Source organism: Stigmatopora nigra, unplaced genomic scaffold (assembly GCF_051989575.1).
Source record: "Stigmatopora nigra isolate UIUO_SnigA unplaced genomic scaffold, RoL_Snig_1.1 HiC_scaffold_29, whole genome shotgun sequence".
NCBI lineage: Eukaryota > Metazoa > Chordata > Actinopteri > Syngnathiformes > Syngnathidae > Stigmatopora > Stigmatopora nigra.
In genome coordinates, this window is record NW_027551608.1 from 1,220,914 (window position 1) to 1,241,071 (window position 20,158).

Genomic DNA, 20,158 nt, shown 5'->3' on the forward strand with positions numbered 1-20,158 from the left:
ATTGCCCATACAAATTCTAAATTACACTAATTACATCTCTGCTTATGAAACGTACCGGGGAAAACAGTGAGGTCCAGGAGTACGGTAATTCCGAGGACCAATTGGAGGAAAATGATTGTTCTTTCTCTTTCAGACCAGCCATGGGAGTAAGGAGTAGGCGGGAAAAATCACTGTCACCCGACATTACCATTTCGTGATTACTAATAAATGATTAATAAGATACATATTATAAAAACGGGGGAATGTTGGGTTTATTTTGTTTTACTATTATACATATATAAGTAGTAATTCATTTCTTTGTTAAATCATTAAAAGTATTTCTATTGTTCGGCTCGAGGTCATAAACTGCCGCCTAGTCAACTCTCACATGGACTTATCCAAGGCAAAGAGACGCCAAGGTCTAACAACAGATACGGATATCTGCCAATTCCATAACACTCGTGACACTTTGGGCTTCTTTATGTAATTGTTATATGATTGTTAGGTCAAATGAAGGTGTGATTGTTTTTATCCAAAATGCCTTAAAGCTGTAGGCGAAATACAGTTTGGGAGGATACTTTTGAAGATCTCCTCCCTTAAGGTTCTTATCTGTGATCCAATCTATTTAATTAAATGTCAATAATTGAATAAGATGTCTGCCTGCAGTTATTGATAATTACAAAGAAGGGTAATTATTAATGAACCTATCAAAAGGAAAAAGGTTAATGTATTCTACCGCAGCTTTCAGCAAACTTCCTGCTTCTCCATAGGTATTGGCGAACCACCTCAATCACGCGGAAACTACTCGTCTTTCGATTATTTTGTGCTTAATATCAATTGTCATCATATGTCTTTTCTTCGCACTCCCCTTCATTGCACCGCTAGCTTGGATTCATTGTTTCCCTTAATTACTCACTAACTAATGCAAAAAAAAAAACATGGACAAAATGCCACGGTCCGTCCAGCGCTTGTAGAGATCTTTGCACGAGAGAGACAGTGCGGTGAAATCATAAAGCATCCTCTCGCGGCCTGGCCAACTGGTTGTCTCAAATGCTCGTATCTCAAAATGTGTCTCGTATCCCAAGGTAAATATTTGCTCGCTATTTTACTCATCTCAAATTTCTCGTATGTCAACGTATTACTGTTTATGTTTGGGAAACTGGGAAATGGGATGTACGGGATATCTGTACAAATGATCACACTGCTGTTTTATTAACGAATCTGGTCATTTTTGCATATATATTCCAAAAATTATAAACTTACCTCAAAAATAGGTAGGATGCGACAGTCCCTTACATAACGCTCATATGGGTAGTTCTTTGTATAACCCAAACCTCCAAGTACCTGAAGTGCTTCACTGACACAAATCCAGCCTCCTTCTGAGCTGAACACCTTCAAGGAGTAGACAAAGAAAACATTTTGTTTGTCAAATACTTTTAAAAGAAACACAATGTTTGATGCTCACTCGCCACATAACTGCTAACTTAAAATCCCCATACCAGATTTTTCATCTAAAATAAGAATAAATAATAAATAAATGACAGCATCTTGCCAGAGAATTAAAAAATAAACAAGACTCACAAAAATCCATTTGCATTAAAATTGAACAAACCGACTAAAGACAAAAGCGTTTATATTTTTCATTCAAAAAAAAAAGTCATGATTGAAATGGCTCTTTTCTGCGAAAACGTGGTGTGAGAACCACTTTTAAGTTTCCAAAGCTCGGGAAACCTAAAGATAACTGTCATATATATATCGAATGCACACGTAAAGCGTAACTGAACTGAACACTATAGTTGAACGACAGCACATCCGGCAAAAAAAGTAGGGCAGCTTCCTGGACTTGGCTATGGGAGGGACATGTGATCTCAACCATCGGTCCCCCTTTGGCTAAGCCCTGCTTAGGTGCCACCTTGAGGAAAAAAGGGCACAATACCATGACCCACTTCTTCAGAGCAGCTCGGTGCTACTGGAACTCAGCACCAACCTACCCTTAGCAGAGAAAACCATCAACTGAGATCCAACTGAGAGCAACTCCGATGGCATACCACTGGTTCAAATTGCGCCCCAAATCATGTTAGTTTTCTGAAGGGCGCGTGAGACAATATCTGCATGCGTATGTGCGGCAGTGTTGACAGATTGGGTGAAGACTGGTTTGGAGTCTTTGTGACCTGGAAACCCTGACGTGCAGCACACTGTTTGCTCATGATCTTCACGTGTCCATGAGGTTTAAAATGTTAAGAATGTCATCCTTCACTACTTAGCGGCTTGAAGATTTGCAGCTTCAGTACATCACAGTATTTAAGTATAAAAAAGTTCACAAAAAATATCAAAACGCAAGCTGAAACCAGAAAGGTTTCAAAGTACAAGCTCAGGTGATGATATGGCGGACACTGATATTGTGGAATAATGTTTGATACCTACAATTTTATAGTGAATACTCGAGTGCATGTCCGCTGTTTGAATCTGGTCACATAACTACACAAGTCAGTCTCGGAAAAAACATCCTGTTTACTGAAGAGGATTAGGCTGACCTACCAAAAGAGCTCAAATAGGCCACACCTCCTGTCTAAACCAGAACCATGTTGGGTCCAGTTCATTCAGGCTCCAATAACGTCACTGTAAACCTAAAATAGAGCTTGCTTAGCGGACTGTACAGCCGGGAACCGTTGGCTTGCAGAGCTGATGAGGGAGTTTCTCAGATATGTTTCAAAGTGAAAGCTCCAGGTGACGTTAAAGTAAACACTGTCGCCCCCTAAACTGAAAATAGAGCTTGTTGAGCAAACTGAAAAGCCGGGAGTCTAAGGATCAAAGAGATGATGAGCTCACCACCAAACACAAAATATACATTGCGGAATAAGTCTTGGAGGATTGCAAGGGTAGCTGCTATGCCCACTGTTCTTCAGTCTTTACATAAATTGTTAGGTTTATCATTATTATAAATTTGCTTTAAATATAATGATTATATATGTGCTTGCAATGAATTTTATTGATATTAATACATGGTTTTTTAATACATCTCTTGCAAGAGAAATGCTCGCTCCAAAGTTAACCAAAACAACTTTGGATGTCCCTTTCACACCCGGACTTCGAGACTATGGTTCATCTTAAGAGAACGGTAAATTGTTTTGGGAAGCATCGGCTTCTGAAGATGGTTCACATCAAGCGCTCTTGAGAACTGAATTGTTTCAGGATGGTTCACATCGAAACTCTCTTGGGAAGATTCGACAGACCTACAATAGTTTTGAGAACTGAGAAAAATGTTATGAGAATCTAAATAATGTTTAGACTACTGTGATGCATATTGTTAAATCTTATAAATATATTAGCTCAAGAGACATCGGGGTCTTCAGACTCATCTGACCGGAGACACATGGATCGGTTCTCTTCTTGTAAGAATAAAAAGATATGATTTCAGATGCCTTCTTTATTGAAAGGTGAATTTGGGAATTCTTATTGGTAAACCTATCAAAAATGATCTGCCAACCAGTTGTCCTTCAAATGTATGCCGATGATACCGTCCAATGTCCACAGGAAAGACAAAAAATGCTGCACAGGAGCTCTCAAATGCAATAAGGAGCGAGAATAACTGGCTTGAAAAATCTCAACTACAGGTAAACATATGGAAGACTGTATGAACACCTCAAAAAGAGCGATAAAAACAGCAACCCCAACGTTTTTGTCCACAAATTTAAATACCTAGGAATCACGCTTGACTCTTAACAAGCTTTCAAACGATAAATAAAAAAAACACCCAAAATAAAATAAAATATTTTTTCCAATTTTAGGTTAATTAGAAATGATCAAACATCCGAGTCAGCAAAATTATATTTTGACACATTGACCATAACACATGGCTTACTGCCTAATAATTTGGTCATCGGCCTGAAAAACAACTACAACAATTGAAATGATTTCTAAGATAGCTTTGAAAGTACTGGACAAAAAGCCAAACGCACCAACACTATTATATTTCTGATATTTAAAAAACACAAACGCCTGAACTGGAAAGACACTAAAATATGCAGATGCCACCTTGGTTAACCTTGGTCTTCCAACACCAAGCCCCTCTTCCACTGCTACTAAAAATTAATTCCAAAATATCAACAAGGGCTGGATCTAGAAGTGACTGTGTAGTTCCAGTCAAAGCACTGTTTCTGTCTGCACCGCACATACCGGGAACTCAATACCAATTAAAAAACTTAAACTACCGTCTATGAACTTCTTCACCAATCAATTAAATCTTGGCTTTGAAAACAAAACTGCGATCATGACGCTGTCTAAAATTGTACCAGTGTTTGTCATCATTTATCTTGTACAATGGACTGAACATTGAAATTAGTGAGACCTGTAGCGTCAGCCAGAGGGCAGCAGCCTGAAGAGGTTGTGACCAGGGTGGTATGGGTCCGATCAATTGTGCAAGTTCTCCTACTTGAAAAGATTAGAGAGGTCTGTAATTGTAAACATGGGTAAACCTCAACCATGAGAGACAAAATGTGGAAAAAAATAAAAATCACATTGATTTAAAAAAATATATATTTTCAAAATAAAGTGCAATATAAGTATTTGGTCAACTATAAACAAGCAAGATTTCTGGCTGTCAAAGGTCTAACTTCTAACAAGGTCTCCACTCATTACCTGTAGTAATAGCATCTGTTTTAACTCATCGGTATAAAAGACACTTGTCCACAACCTCAGTCTCCCCACACTCCAAACTCCACTATGTTCAAGACCAAAGAGCTGTTGAAGAGCACCAGAGACAAAATTGTAGACCTGCACGAGGCTGGGGAAAAACTGCATCTGCAATAGGTAAAAGACTTGGTGTAAAGAAATAGACTGTGGGGGGAATTATTAGAAAATGGAAGTCAAAGACCAGTGATAATCTTCCTCGATCTGGGGCTCCACGCAAGATCTCAACTCCTGGCATCAAAATGATAACAAGAACGGTAAGCAAAAATCCCAGAAGCACAAGCGGGGACCTAGTCGATGACCTACAAAGAGCTAGGACTAGAGTAACAAGGGCTACTATCAGTAACACAGAGTGCTTCCAGGGACTCAAAACCTGAACTGCCAGACGTGTCCCCCTGCTGAAGCCAGACACATCCAGGCCTTTCTCCGGTTCGCTAGAGAGCATTGATGATCAAGAAGAGGACTGTGAGATTGTGTTATTGTCAGATGAAACCAAAATAGAGCTTTTTGTGTAGAAAAACAGGTTTTGTTGTTTGGAGGGGAAAGAATACTGAATTGCATCCAGACCATACCCACTGGGAAGCATGGGGTCGGAAACATCATGCTTTGGGGCTTTTTTACTGCAAAGGTGTCAGGACGACTGATCTGTGTAAAGGTAAGAAGTGGGGCCATGGATCGAGAAATTTTTAGTGAAAATCTCCTTACATCAGCAAGGGCATTGAAGAGGAGCCGTGGATGGGTCTTTCAGCAGGAAAGCAGGGCAACAAAGGAGTGGGTTCATAAGAAGCATTTCAAGGTCCTGGAGTGGCCTAGCTAGTCTCCAGATGTCAACCCCATACAAATTCAGTGGAGGGAGTTGAAAGTCCATGTTGCCCAACAACAGGCACGAAACATCACTGCTGGAGAGGATCTGCATGCAGGAATGGGCCAAAAAAACAGCAGTGTGAAAAGCTTGTGAAGAGTTACAGAAAAATGTTTGGCCTCCGTTATTGCCAACAAAGGCCACACACCAAAGTATTGAGATTAACTTTTGTTATTGACAAAATTCTTATTTTCTACCGTGATTTGCAAATACATTCTTTAAAAATCAAACAATGTGATTTTCTGTATTTTTATTAATAATAATAATAATTGGACATAGGCTTTGTCATCATCATTTACTCAACAAAAATCTAATTGTCACCATACCCAGCTGTGTATGAAGAAATTGGTACTGCCTTTCCATTAAGTGCGTTTTCCCGGCAAAAGACCCAAATAAGTGATAATTTCAGACTCGTTGGCATTCTGCATTCTGGTGGATACATCGTACCTCACCCCGAAGTTATTACACAGAAGAGATTGTGTGTCGTGTTGTCCGTGGCGTGGAACCCCGGGAATTTAAAGGAATGGAACCTGTCTACACATACTCCATTTATGAGAAGTGAGGCCAGATCTGTGCTGTTTCGTGCTGTTCAGTGTGAGATTGTTCACCGAGCACGAAAAAGACAGTTTGTTGACCTCATCTCTGTAGGCCGACTCATCCCCTCTTAAGATGAGTCCGACCACAGTGGTGTCATCAGCAAATCTAATGATGGAGTTAGACTGGTGGTTTGGTGTACAGCCATATGTGTACAGGGAGTACAGAAGAAAACTCAGTACACAGCCTTGAGGGGAGCCAGTGCTCAGTGTAATGGAGGAAGAGAGGTGGGGACCATCCCTAACAGTTTGTGGTCGGTTGGTTAATAAGTTCTTATCCAGCAGCAGATGGAAGAGGATAGTTCAAGGTGGGAGAGTATGTCAGTCAGAATGTCCGGTATTATAGAGTTGAAGGCTGAGCTATAGTCAATGAAAAGTCTCCCCACGTAATTCAAATGGTGCTCCAGGTGGGTCAGTGCTGTGTGTAGAGCAATGGCGATAGCATCCTCAGTGGACCTGTTTGCTCTATAAGCAAGGGTCAACCGAGAGAGGGAATGTATTCCTGACATGGCGGGCGACAAACTTTTGAAAGCTCTTCAAGATCACAAGTGTGAGTCCAACAGGACTATAGTCATTCAGGCTGTCAATGGTTGGCTTTTGGGGGACAGGGATAATGGTGGCAGATTTCAGGCAGCATTACAACATTCTATCCCCCATAGTTGAGGTTTACCCATGTTGACAATTACAGGCCTCTAATCTTTTAAAGTACCGTATTTTCACACCTATAAGGCGCACTTAGATTGCTAAAATGTTTTCTAAAACGGCCTAAGCATCCAAAACGTTGATATGTTTTGTTCATGCACTAAACTTAATTTTTTGTCCGGCCCTGGCCACTTGTGTGACTGGTTTTATTTTTTTCCGGCATTCTACTTTTTGCGATCAACCCAGCGGATGTTCACTCTAAAAATAGCCTCCCCACATCCCAAGCACAATGGTGAATCCATCCAAAACATCCTAGGAGAGTGGCAAGGCATTTTACTTCCGTGTGCTTGCAGTGCTTTTATCCGTCAAAAACACTCCATACTTAAAGAAACAGCATATCAGAGTTGTACAGAGGACATGCCTGGCGTGAATGACAACACAATGTGGGTGTGAACGCTTGGAAAACGGACTGAAGCCATGGATCGAACACAATTTAACAGCTTTGCTAACGGATTGCTAACGGGTGGCCAACATTGTAGTTCGGTCAGGCAGCGTAGCACGATTTACGTGACAATTTGGAATGAATTGTCGATGCCAATATAACAACGAGTAGAATCAAAGGCTTGGGAGAGATGTATGTCGCAAGTTACAATGGATTGTGGATGACTGGGCCAAGTGTGGGCCAGTACTGTTTGAGCTTTTGCCAAAGCTGGAATCAAGTTCCCGGAATACACAACTCTGACTAACAGTGAACCCTAGCATGTTAAACGCTAAACTCTTTATATTAGAGTGTACCTTTGACTCCAATAAATCATTACCAAACTCAGTTTTGATCGTGCTTTCTTTACAAAAAAACACGCTAGCGGCTAGCATAACAGGTACGCTAGCGGCTGGATTATGAGTTGCCCGTCCCCAAACACCGCTCCAAAGGCCACTTGGGGCCAGTCCACCAGATAAATATTAAATGCAGTAATCCCTTCCATACACTAGCCTAGTGTCATGCTAGAGCCCTATCGGACGAGGCATCCAATGTATTGACAAAAAACAGAAAATGTCCCCGCAGATGAGACTGCGCCTTATCACACGGTGCATTTTATAGGTGAAAATACAATAGGATAATTTGCACAATTGGTGGTTGACTAAATACTTATTTGCCCCACTGTATATGTTCATTGACATGAATTTAAATATGTTCACTAATATCTCCTGTTTATTATCAAATAAATTGTGAATCAGGGGGAGTCTTAAACGATAAATTGTATAATTAAACTATCTTAGGCTATTTTACGGGTAGGGCGTACATGCGGAGACGGCATATATGCATGAAAATACAGTATATGTTTGTGTTTGGGTCCTTCTATGTGTTTTACAGTCATTTAATTCCACCAGGTGCCACGCTGAAGTCGCACTTGCATGTTATTGTTAAGGCTGTCAGCCTGGACACACACTATGTAGTAAGTAGGGTGTTGTTGGATTTATTCTGTATTACTATTATACATATGTGTAGTAATTCATTTCCTTGTTAAATCATTAAAAGTCTTTCTATTGTTCGGCTCGAGGTCATAAACTGCCGCCTAGTCCACTCTCACATGGACTTATCCAAGGATTGTTGACGCTACAGTTCACCCAGTATCGGGCTGTGAGTGTTGTTGATCGGGACGCAGCAAAGACTCAGGATTTCTGCCATTTCCATAACACTCGTGACGCACTTCGGGCTTCTTTATGTAATTGTTATATGATTGTTAGGTCAAATGAAGGCGTGATTGTTTTATCCCAAATGCCTTAAAGCCGTACGCAAAATACTGTTCGGGAGGATACTTTTGAAGATCTCCTCCCTTAAGGTTCTTATCTGTGATCCAATCTATTTAATTAAATGTCAATAATTGAATAAGATGTCTGCCTGCATTAATTGATAATTACAAAGAAGGGTAATTATTAATGAACCTATCAGGTGTGTTGTTTCTTTTCATTTGCAGGTACATGGAGCTGTGGCTCCACCCCTGTGATAAAGCCCTTCCCAGACCAACACAGCTGTGACTACTTCCCCATCATCCCTCCTTCAATCAAGATTCACTTTCTGTCCTTATTTAAACCCTTTTATTTGTCAGTACATCCTTGCTTGATTCTTGATTTGATTCCCTTGGCTGCCTGCGATTGTAAATGCTGAGGCAGTTGAGTCCTTTCTTTCTTTAGAAAGCACGTTGTTTATTGTTAAGTAAAGGTTGAATTCCCCAGCTTCACCTGGTATTGTGAGTATGTTACTCCTTGTTATATTTAGCATTTATGTTGGCAAAGTTAATGATTTTGGGTTTTACAGGCTCATTATTTTAAACACATTCACGTAACAGCTGCAGCGAGCAAAAAAATATATAGTTCTATAAATATATTGAATTTTAGGATAAGAGGCCTATTTCATAGTTGTTCATGCTCAAATCATTATTAGTTGTAGTGCCATTTCATTTAATCTTTTGTTTTAAAGTTCTGTCAAAGAATCCCATGGGTAATATGAATAACCAAGGGGGGCATTCAGGTAAGAATCTTTGTCGACTTCCATTCAGCTCCAAGATTTTGCTCACGTGACAGTGACAGGCAGACGTAAAGGCAAAAACAGCAAGTTTCAATCTATTAAAAACAGTTGGTCATCTTCATAAAGAGGGGACTTGAGATAAGTTAAGACACCCCGGGTATACATATAGTTTGTTGCATTTATACACGTAGTCATTCCCATCTAGACTTTGATTACATCAGTTCTGACAGTGGCACCCTTCGGCCTTATTTCCTGTATTTTGTGGGTGTTCATTTGAACACCTGTCTGGGAGGGTGGTTTTACCGTGTTTATTTGAGGGTGCCACTTTAATATCTTTTGCTTCCCCTATGTTATCCGGTAGTCCAGGTTTTGGTAGACTTTGTTGTAGATAAATTATCACTGAAGGCTACTTACAGTGTTTGTTTGATTCATCCTTCTGCTGTGGTAGTTTCAACTCCCTGATATCTTACCATCAGGGGGAATCGTAACAGTTGTGCAATGTGCAAATCTCGAATACGAACAAATAAACTTCTGCAAATGTCTGGGTTTCTTCTTAGAAGTTTCATCCAAATTGCAATCTATTTTCTACTTATCCCAGGCATGTTGATAAGACTTACCAGTTCTGTGTATGCTTACTTCCTTCAGAACAACCCCGGAAATGATTAGTTTCAAAACAAAAGACTGGTGGATTCGTCAGCCTTGATAAAACATGAAAAAAATTAAAATGTTAAATTGATATGGCTACCTATGAAATCGATTCTAAATCGAATGCCATGCTGAAGTCCCACAAGGCGAATCATTCGTCAGAACTTGTAACTCGGATGATTTACAATGCACTAATTACCAAATTCATCTGGTTTACAGTGCAGTTGAATCAAATGTGTAAGTTGGCAGAATGTAGTGAATGATGGTGTGAATTTTGCTTAAGATTAAATACTTACACTTATGTACTTGAATTTTTGTAAAAGCCCAAAAACATGTATGGTACAAATAATCATACTTCATGTTTTTTTGTTATCTTTCCTAGGGCGCTAACGTCTAAACCTAGATATACGTGCTCGGACTAGCCAGACACGAGTAGCCTAGATTTATAATCCTTCTAAAGCGTGCGTCTGTGTGTATGTTAAGATTCTCTTGCTTTTTTTTTCTGAACCGTGCAACGTAGAGAGTAGAATTTTTTTATGGTGCCCAGAAATGGACATCCTCATAGACAAGTGATTTCTTCACCTTCTCCAAGTGTGTAAACTCAACTTTTTTTTAAAGATGAAAACAGAGTTCATGTATGAATCATTGTTTGTACACAATGTGCCCTATACACACTGTGTGGCTGATTGGTCGTAACATCGGACGCCTCTACATGTAGTTTTTGGAACATTTTCCAACAGCGAGCTTTCCAGTGCTCCCTGAAGATTGTTTCTTTCCCTGTCATTACGAGAAGACTCGGCAAGACATGACGCCACCGGCTGCACCGACATGAGCTGGAATGTACATCTTGCCAGATCATCCACAAACGGAAGAATTTCCACCAGCGAGTCTCCAATTGCACCCCGGAATACTTTTTTATCTGTCATAACAGGACTTATAAAATATCCACCCGTCAATAAATGACGCTCCATCTATTCTCTAAACCTTATAAAGCAGGGGTAGGGAACCTATGGCTCGGGAGCCATATGTGGCTCTTTTGGTGGGTCCATGGCTCTCCGCCTTTTTAAATCATGTTTTCTTCATTAGACTCTTCTGAATGCATTCTCTCATTAATACTCATTGATTAGCAACATCAAAATAATGTTCTCATAAGAATTCAGACTGTTTTTTTTTACTTCCAAAGTGGTGAAATTAATAATAACTGCTCACCCTCATTTAATTTTACTTTTAAATTCGGAGTATGGCTCCCAAGGAATGTTTGAAAACATGAATTGTTTATGGCTCTCTTCGTCAAAAAGGTTCCTGACCCCTGTTCTAAAGTGTGATGTAAGGATGGACGTGTGTGTGTGTGCGTGCACCGGGAAACTCACTGGCGGAAACGCCCACGAATATGACCCCAGCAAATGATGCCCCAAACCAAAACTACAACGCATCCATCACCATCGTGTCTCGCAGAGTCCCTCCGCCACGACAAGGGGATAAAGTGTTTCAGGGCTCGGGAATAGATAAGGCGTGATTTATGGAAAGGTGGATGTTTTAGGTTAACATTCTCACACTACTTTTGCCCAAACCCTCCATCGTAGAGAGTTGACATGGTGGCCAGAAGTGGCTGTCGGATCCAAACCGTGCATCTCAGAGCGTTGACATTTGTGGGATAGACTGGCCAACTGGCTTAATAGTTTGTTCATGTCGCGCCATGTGGCCAAACTGGCTTTACAATTGTTTGTTAAGATCGTGGAATGTAAGATAGGATGGCCAACTGACTTTGGAATTGTTTGTTCGCATCGCGCAATATAAGATAGGCTGCGGCAGTTTGTGTGAGCTATAAAAACATCTTGTTTGCATAAACTTAAACCGCCAAATGTCTAGCCATATTAGCCCAAAGTTTTGTTTCCATAAACTCTGTCCTACATCGCTGTCTTAGAAACATTACCTTGTTTTCCTATATGAAGACTGACCCACTGTTCATTCGGGAAGAGTTGCAAGGACAACAGCTGTTCAAGCTGAACAAGCTAAACATATTTCCTATTAAATTGATCTCGCTCTTTCTTAACCTGTTCCTGAAGATGTATTACAGATCTATCATACTTTGGTGCTGAAACCCGGGACACAACATGCCAACAACTGCCAAAGCGGTGACGGAGCACAACAAAGGGCAATATAAAGACTGTCGACAACATCCTCCATCGCTCAATTGAAAGGGTCAACCCCTCAGCTGTTCCCTCGCCGCTCTGGTGATCTGGTGACGGTCCATCTGAACCAGGGCAGGTTTGGAAGGAGAAAGATCGTGAGTTCACTCTTTGATTTGTGTCTCCGTAGAGTGTGATAATTACAATGAGTATTATCACTGAGGTAGTTGAGTCAGGGACTCCACTGGGAGTATTGAGTCAGGGAATCCACTGGGAGTGTTGAGTCAGGGAATTCACTAGTAGTGTTGATTCAGGGACTCCACTGGGAGTATTGAGTCAGGGACTCCACTGAGTGTTGAGTCAGGGTCTCCACTAAAAATAGTGTCAAGGGACTCGGGGGGTCAGGGACTCTGCTAAGAATAAGTGAGGGACTCATAGTTTTGTGTATTCAGAGATATTGGGTGAATACCGAAGTATTGAGATCAATTTTGGTAAATTTAGAATATAATTGTTTAAACTATTAAGTAAGTGATTAAAATGGGTTGGAAAGTGACATGGGAGATCGGGTTTGTTGCCAGACTTCAGAATGGAGATCGGCGGGTTACCGGATGTGGCATGTGCGGATGCGTAGTGTGGGGGGGTTACCTTTGTCTGCCGCGATGGGTGGAGAGGCATGGTTTCTGTCCCAATTTGAAGGATAGGGAAAGTTTGATAAACGTGGAAAGGGAATTGTTGAAGAAAATATTTTGGAAAATGAATGAAAAATAGTTTTGTAAGCATGAAGAAAAGATAATTGCAAGTGCATAGAAAAGAAATTGGAAAAGCAGCTAAAGGTGTGCGAAGAGTTGACTTGAGAGAAAGAGACAGAGACAGAATGTGACAGAGATTGAAAAAAAAGGAAAGTGCACGGAAGACATTTCCTGTTTTTTCCTGAGACTGGTCGAACACTAAAATCCCCTTATTATGAGTGTGAGAGTAAATGGTTGTCTGTATTTTTGTGTTTTTGATTGGCTGGCCACCATGATATAATCAATCGGTTAGATGTCAAGGTGGAAAATGATTTAGTAATGTGGAATCAATTTCTGAAATCGCCCATAAGCCCTTTCTCAGGGATGGCGGTGACAAATTAAGGAAAAAATATTTCATCAAATATTTTTTTGGATGAAAATGCAGAAGCAGTACTCCAAATGTGAAACTTGACTGGAGGAACAAATAAACTACTCTGTGAAATGGGGAATTTGGGGGAACTGAAAAAGAAAAAGGAAAGAAAAATATTAATGAATTGCAGAAACTGTCTCACTTGCTGTAGACGCAACTCTCAAGGCGATAAACGCCCCAATTGCGGAACAGGGCAAACAGGGAATTAGAGGACCTTTGAGGTTCTAAACATGGATTTCATCAAACTGAACCAAATTGGCACAAAGACGTACGATCTTGTGATCATTGACCTGCTTGCCAAGTGGGTTGAGATATGCCCATCCAACAAAGCTGAACCATATGCAAAAGGATCAGTCCAAGCCATGGAATACCACGAGTCATTTGGAGTGGTGGTGGTGGTGCTCGCTTAGTGATCCAAGCTATGGGATGGCATCTTGGAATCGACCTGAGGTATCATTGCGCCTGCCGCCCCCAAAGTGCTGGACTTGTTGAAAGAACCAATGGAACAGTAAGACTGAGACTAATGGTGGAGGAGAGGGGAGAAACAGATTCTTTCACTCAGTGGTTATGCAAAATGTTCCAAGAAAGAAAATGCAAATGATCTGCCGAAATCTTCTTGGTCTCCCACACAAGAGGTCCTGTCCACAGGCGACCTGGTACTCGTCAAGGTGATAAAAAGAAAGTGCTGGTCATCTCCAAATTGGGACGGACCTCACTGTGTGATTTCGACCTCCACCACTATCAAAGCTGATGAACAAGTGTTGGAGCCATGACCATGTTCCAGCATGGGCCTCGGATGTCCCCCTCAAACACAAACACTGGTCAGTCTCCTCCTAAATCTTGATGGCTGTTCCCCCGGGTGGGAGCAGTAAGAATGCCCTGCGTCTGGAAACCATTGACTGCAGGCCTGTGTCGGCGCGTCAGTGCGGCAGCAGCAAGGCCGAGAGGCCCTAGCCGCCATGCCCAGGTGATAGTACAGAGCCGCCTTGCTCTTGACGGAGTGGCCACTCAGCGGGGAGGGGTGTGTGCCGTGGTGGGAGACTTGTGCTTTGCCTGCTTCTCAGCTTTGAAACCTAGCTAATGTTAATTCGTATGCCCATGCAATAATTCATATCCCAATCCGACCTGATGTTGTGCTACTGTCTGACACTGATTAATGTCTTTCCTATTCTGAGACACCAGGCGATCGTCCCAAGCGGGAGGTCAAGGAAGGAAATTTCCCTCAACAGCGTGAGGGTTTTTGCACCCTTCTAGTCGGTCTAAACTCCAGTTCGAAGTGATTTGTGAAGATTTTCGTTCAAAAGTAATGTCGTAACGAATTATGTTTGATGTTTTTATAGTCACAGCAGGAGGGAATTGTGCGATAGACTGGCCAACTGGCTTAATAAATGTTTATTCATGTCAGCCATGTGGCCAAACTGGCTTTAAAATTGTTTGTTAAGATCGTGGAAAGTAAGATAAGCTGGCTAGCTGACTTTGCAATTGTATGTTTGCATCGCGCACTATAAGATAGGCTGCAGCAGTTTGTGTGACCTTTAAAAAAAATCTTGTTGGCGCAAATTTAAACCTCTAAATGTCGAACTATATTAGCCCAAAGTGTTGTTTGCATAATTCGGGAACAAAGTTGTGTGACATGCTGAAGTGTTTAAGTTATTAACGATTGCATATTGGGGATTACAAATAGTTTTGGATTTGATGTTTATCGGTTTTCGATTATTGGTGCCTTGATCCACATAGCAAGTGTGAGATGTTAGAGAGTATAGGTATTCGACTATTGATGGCTGGGAGCACGTAGCTTGGCAAACACGGGAGATTTTCAGACTGAGCGGTTCACAGCTAGTCGAGCTCTCTCCCCATTCTAGTCTGGTAATAAACCTATTCCTCCATTTAATTCATCTCACTCTTTCTTAACCTGTTCCTGAAGTTGTATTACAGATCTAATTAAATTATCAAAATCAAAAGAAAAAAAAAAGAAAAAAAATCAATCGCCTTTATTGTCATCATGCACAGCTGCGTATAACGAAATGTACGGTGCAACTCCACAAAGTGCATATTCCTATTAAAAAAAGAACATAAGTAATATAAAAATATAAAAATTCACATCTTGGCAAGGTATATCCTAAAACACTGCACAATCTAAGATACTGCAAATTGTAATTGCACACCCCAAAGTTATCCAAAGTTCAGAGTCTTGATGGCTGTGGGACAAAAACTGTCCCTAAGTCTATTTGTCCATGCTTTGCGAGACCTGTAGCTTCTGCCAGAGGGCAGCAGCTGGAACAGGTTGTGACAAGGGCAGAATGGGTCCTTAACAATGTTGAGGTAGCGAGGGCTGGCAATGTCATCCAGTGAGGGCAGAGAGCAGCCGATGATCTTTTGGGAAGTGTTGATCACTCTCAGCATGGATTTTCTGTCTGCTGCCATGCTTCCAGCGTACCACAGTGTAATGCAGTATGCCAGCATGCGCTTCACAGGGGCTCTATAGAAGGTTACCAGAAGCTTAGTGTCAAATTAATTCCTCCTTAGAACCCTCAGGAAATGGAGTCATTGCTGGGCCTTCTTCACCACTGCTGTGGTGTTGGTAGACCAGGGCTTTTTAGAGACAGGGATAATGGTGGCATATTTGAGGCAGGAGGGGATGATGGATTGTTGCAGGGAACAATTGAAAATCTTTGTGAAAACCCCCTCAGCTGGTTAGCACAGTCTTTGAGCACCTTCCCAGGTACTTTGTCAGGGCCAGTAGCCTTCCTGGTGTCCACAGTTCACAGTACCGGTCGCACTTTATGTCCCTGAAGCTTCAGTGTTCTGCTGCAGGTTGGAGGATGTGTTGATACAGAATCCAATTTGTCAGTCTCAAAGCGGGCAAAGAAACGGTTCAGTTCCTCTGTAGTGAGACATCTGGGTTAACAGACACATTATTGTAATTGGTAATGTCATATTCCCTGTCACATCTTCTTTTGGTTATTTTCTGTGAAGTCCTCCTCCATTTTCCTCGTATTTGCTGCCTTGTCATTTTAAATACCTCTCTTCAGGTCTGCTCTAGCAGCCCTGTATTGTAACTTGTCCCCTGAGCTGAAGGCGGTGTTATGGCATTTGTTGAGTGCCTGTGACTCACTGGTAATCCAGGGTTTTTGGTTAGGAAAAACCTGGATACGTTTATTAACAGTGACAGTGTCCCTTTAGTTTTTTTTTAAGTTAGGAAAGTACAGTGTAGACCTGGAGGTCGTGGTGTTCAAAAAGTTCCCAAATGGAGCGGGATAAATAGTTCTGCAGCTGAAAAAGGGCGTCCTCAGGCCATAATTTGTTATCTGTATTTGTGGCCTTGTTAGCCTCCAGAGTTGGGTGTACGAGGGGGAAAGGGACAGGCAGAGATGGTTGGATCCAGCAAGGTGAACGAGGCGTGTGGCTCTATAAGCATGTTTTATGTTACAATAAACATGGTCTAGAGTTTTATCTCCTCTGGTGTGACACTTTACATACTGGATAAACTTAGGCAGAACAGTCTTTAAACATGCGTTGATTAAGTCACCGGCAACAATAAAGACTCCACCGGGGTGGTCAATCTGTTGTATGTTTAGTCGCTAGCAATAGGCTAAGTGCCTTGCTAACTTTAGCATCCGGTGGGATGTGAACAGACATTAAAATGACAATTGTTAGCTCCCTTGGTAGACAGATGAGCCTGCACCGAACTGCCAAGAGCTCAAGATCAAGGGGAGTGAGTGTTAATTATCCTACTGTTGCAGCACCAGTCGTTGTATGTACACGCAAAATTGAGTGCATCGGTTTAGTCATTTCCACTTGAAGTAAGTTGGATGAATTACGCAATAGTCCCTCTATTGTGTGAGTATTTTTTTTCATCAGATTTTCACTTTGGTTTATAACGTTTTAACAAAACAACACCTTTACATTGCTTAAATGGGTAAAATATGTCCACCTTTCTTTTGACATTGACCGTCGCTTTTCCATACGTATTTGTAAAAATACTCCTGCGTCTGTATATACTATACATTCCTTTTCTGCATACTTTTTGCACTGTGAATTTTCACCAATTATGCCAAAAAATAAGAGTTCTCATTTTTTATCGAGTTGGGAAAGGCGTAAACCAGGGGTCTCAAACTCAATTTACCACAGGGCCGCAAGAGGCAGAGTCTGGGCCGCATCAGGATTTCCATAGGAAAAGCGCTGATAAAACATTCCAACGTTATCAAATATCTTTATTTTTTGACAAAAAATAATGAATTAAATAAATTAACTTAAAGATGAATAAAAAATAAACCAATAAGTAATTAAAAAATCAAATAATAATGAGAATACAGTAGATATACAGTGGCTGGCTAAGTAGAGAAAACTAATTATTTTTATTCCGTTTCAAATGTCTGTATTAAGAGCTCTTTAAATTTTAACTTTCTGAACTTGAATGGAACATTGAACATGAAATATTCAGGACACAGATTCTCTTGCCTACTTCTTGCTGCTCGAGACCTGGCAGCGCTTCTCACATAGCTGAGTCACATTTGGCTTGAGGGAGGAAGCAGTGGAGACAGTCAATAGAGCTTGAAGATGCTCATCAGTAAGTCTGGACCTATACTTGGACTTAATGAAGTTCAAGGCGGAGAAGAGTTTCTCACACGTTTCTCAGTATGTGCTCCCAAAAAGGCACATGGTCCGCTTGAACATTTGGGAAAGTTCAGGGAAACTGGGGTTCAATTGGCTGCTCAGAAATCTGGTGTGGTGAAGGGTCCCTCCCGACATCGTCGAGCAGCATGGAGGGAAGGAGATCCAACATACATTGATACGATTGGCATCCCCCGGGGCGTCCCAGATGAGTATAAGCTGGCTAATCAGATCACAGCAGGATGGGGGTCCCCAAAACAAAAATGTGGATGGGATAAATTACCTGCATTACAATGTCCAAAAACTTGGAAATTATACTGAACAGGGATTTGTGGCCATAAAGGAGCGACGGGCAGCTACCAGTCTAATGGCGTTCCAGGATCGCATAGCGGTGGAGATGCTCCTTACAGAGCAAGGGGGCGTGTGTGCAAAATGTTTGGAAAACAATGTTGCACCTTCATACCGAACAAAATCACAGTCACCCGACATTTCCATTTGTGATTACTTAGAAATGGTTCTATGATCAAATTCCTCGTGCAGCTTAGAAATGGCCTCCACATATTTCTCACCACTGAATGGTGTGCCTGCATACACAAGAGCCTTGCATGCTGGGAAATGGAAAAGGTTTGTCTGAAAGAGCTGGGCTTTCCATAACAAAAGTTTAGTGCAGAATGCTCTCACGTTGTCATAGGCAGTACTGACTAGTTGCCCCTGGCCTTGTAGCTTCTTGTTCAGTACATTAAGATCATGTGTGATATCAACAAGAAAAGCTAAGTCCTTGAACATTTGGGATTACTTAGCACAGGAACAGCAACCCCGTCTATCTCCATGAAGCCTTTTACTTCTGCTCTCGACTCAAAAGATCTCTTCCACTCATTTCCCCTGCTGAGCCAAAGTACCTGAAGTATAGCACATCCCCATATTCAAACTCCATTTCCTCCAAAAAAGCACGAAACCTTCTATGCTTTAAGCCCCTGGATCTGATTTGGTTGATGCATTTCACAACAACAGATATCACATTGTCAAACTTCAGGCATCTGCTGCAAAGGGCCTGCTGATGGATAATTCAGTGCAGATCTATGGCCTCCACCACACCCTCCTCTTCAGGTTTTTTTAACAAGCGCTAACAGTCCATTCTTCCTCCCAATCATTGATGGGGTCTATCAGTTGTTATTCCAACAAAGCTCTTCCATGGCAAACCGGCATTCTGAATGGCATCACACAGCTTGTGAAATAATTCCTTAGCGGTGGTCTGGCCATGCATTGGAATTATTGTGAGCAACACCTCCAACACTTCAAAATTGTCATCAACACCACGGACATATTTTGCGAGCTGGGCAGTGTCTGTGATGTCTGTGGTCTTATCGAGAGCCACTGAATATTCACTGAAACTTTGCGCTTTCTCACAAAGTTGATCATAAATGTCACTTGACAGGTCAGAAAAGCACTCTACCACGGTGTTGGCAGAGAGGCTGAAGTTGTTGAACTGACTTTACTTTTCTGGACATACAATATGTGCAGCCTGTAATATGCACTTTTTGATAAATTCACCTTCTGTGAATGGCTTTCCTTATATGGCAATCAGCTCACAAACGGCAGCTAGCTTCGACTGCTGCATTACTTTGTTTGGTAGCCTTCTTGAAAAAACCCTGTTGCCTCAGAAGACTTGTTTTAAAACTGTCAAACTAGTTGGCTCTCTCATCTCCCTGGTAGGAATGAGTCTCGTTTTGAATTTTTAACTTTCAGTCGCGCGGTTCTGTGGCGCATGCGCACTTTCAATTTGACCGTTTAACTTTCAGTCGTGCGGGTCTGTGGCACATGCGCACTTTCGCTCTCCGATCGTATTGGATTACGGCGGCTCTCCGAGCCGAGCGGAGTGATCGGCTTCCCGGCTTCTCCTCTGCCCAGCTGATTGGAGGAATGAATAAGTGAGTGAGTGAGGCACTGGACAGCCCGGTCAATGTCCCGCCCTCCAGAGCCGTATACTTCACCGTGATTGGTTCATCCAGCTCCGAATACCGTGTCATTCATATCAATTCTGCGGGCTGCACGGACATTAATCTTGCATATTAAGACGCGGGCCGCAGATTATCGTCCCGGGGGCGCGAGTATGAGACCCCTGGCGTAAACAATTGGGGAGCAGCAATATGGCAGCACAATCTGCTGCATTCCAAGGTGGTGGCGCTGAGCCCCGGAAGCCCCAAACAAATTGTGAAGGCCTGGCAGTTCCCTGTCAGAAGGAGTTTCAATTCCCACCTACAACAGAGCTTCTCTCGTATCTGGGAAGAGGACTGGGACATGGAGTCCGGGTGGACCATGT

General features: G+C 41.8%; 1 protein-coding gene across 1 annotated transcript in view; it reads right to left on the minus strand.

Annotated features, from left to right (window-relative positions):
- LOC144192931 (complex I assembly factor ACAD9, mitochondrial-like) overlaps nucleotides 1-20,158 on the minus strand; it is a 65,564-nt gene that overhangs the window by 44,772 nt on the left and 634 nt on the right. Inside the window, exon 3 of the mRNA XM_077711773.1 lies at nucleotides 1,243-1,371. Coding sequence (XP_077567899.1) covers nucleotides 1,243-1,371 — 129 coding nt within the window. The remainder of the gene's footprint in view (nucleotides 1-1,242; nucleotides 1,372-20,158) is intronic.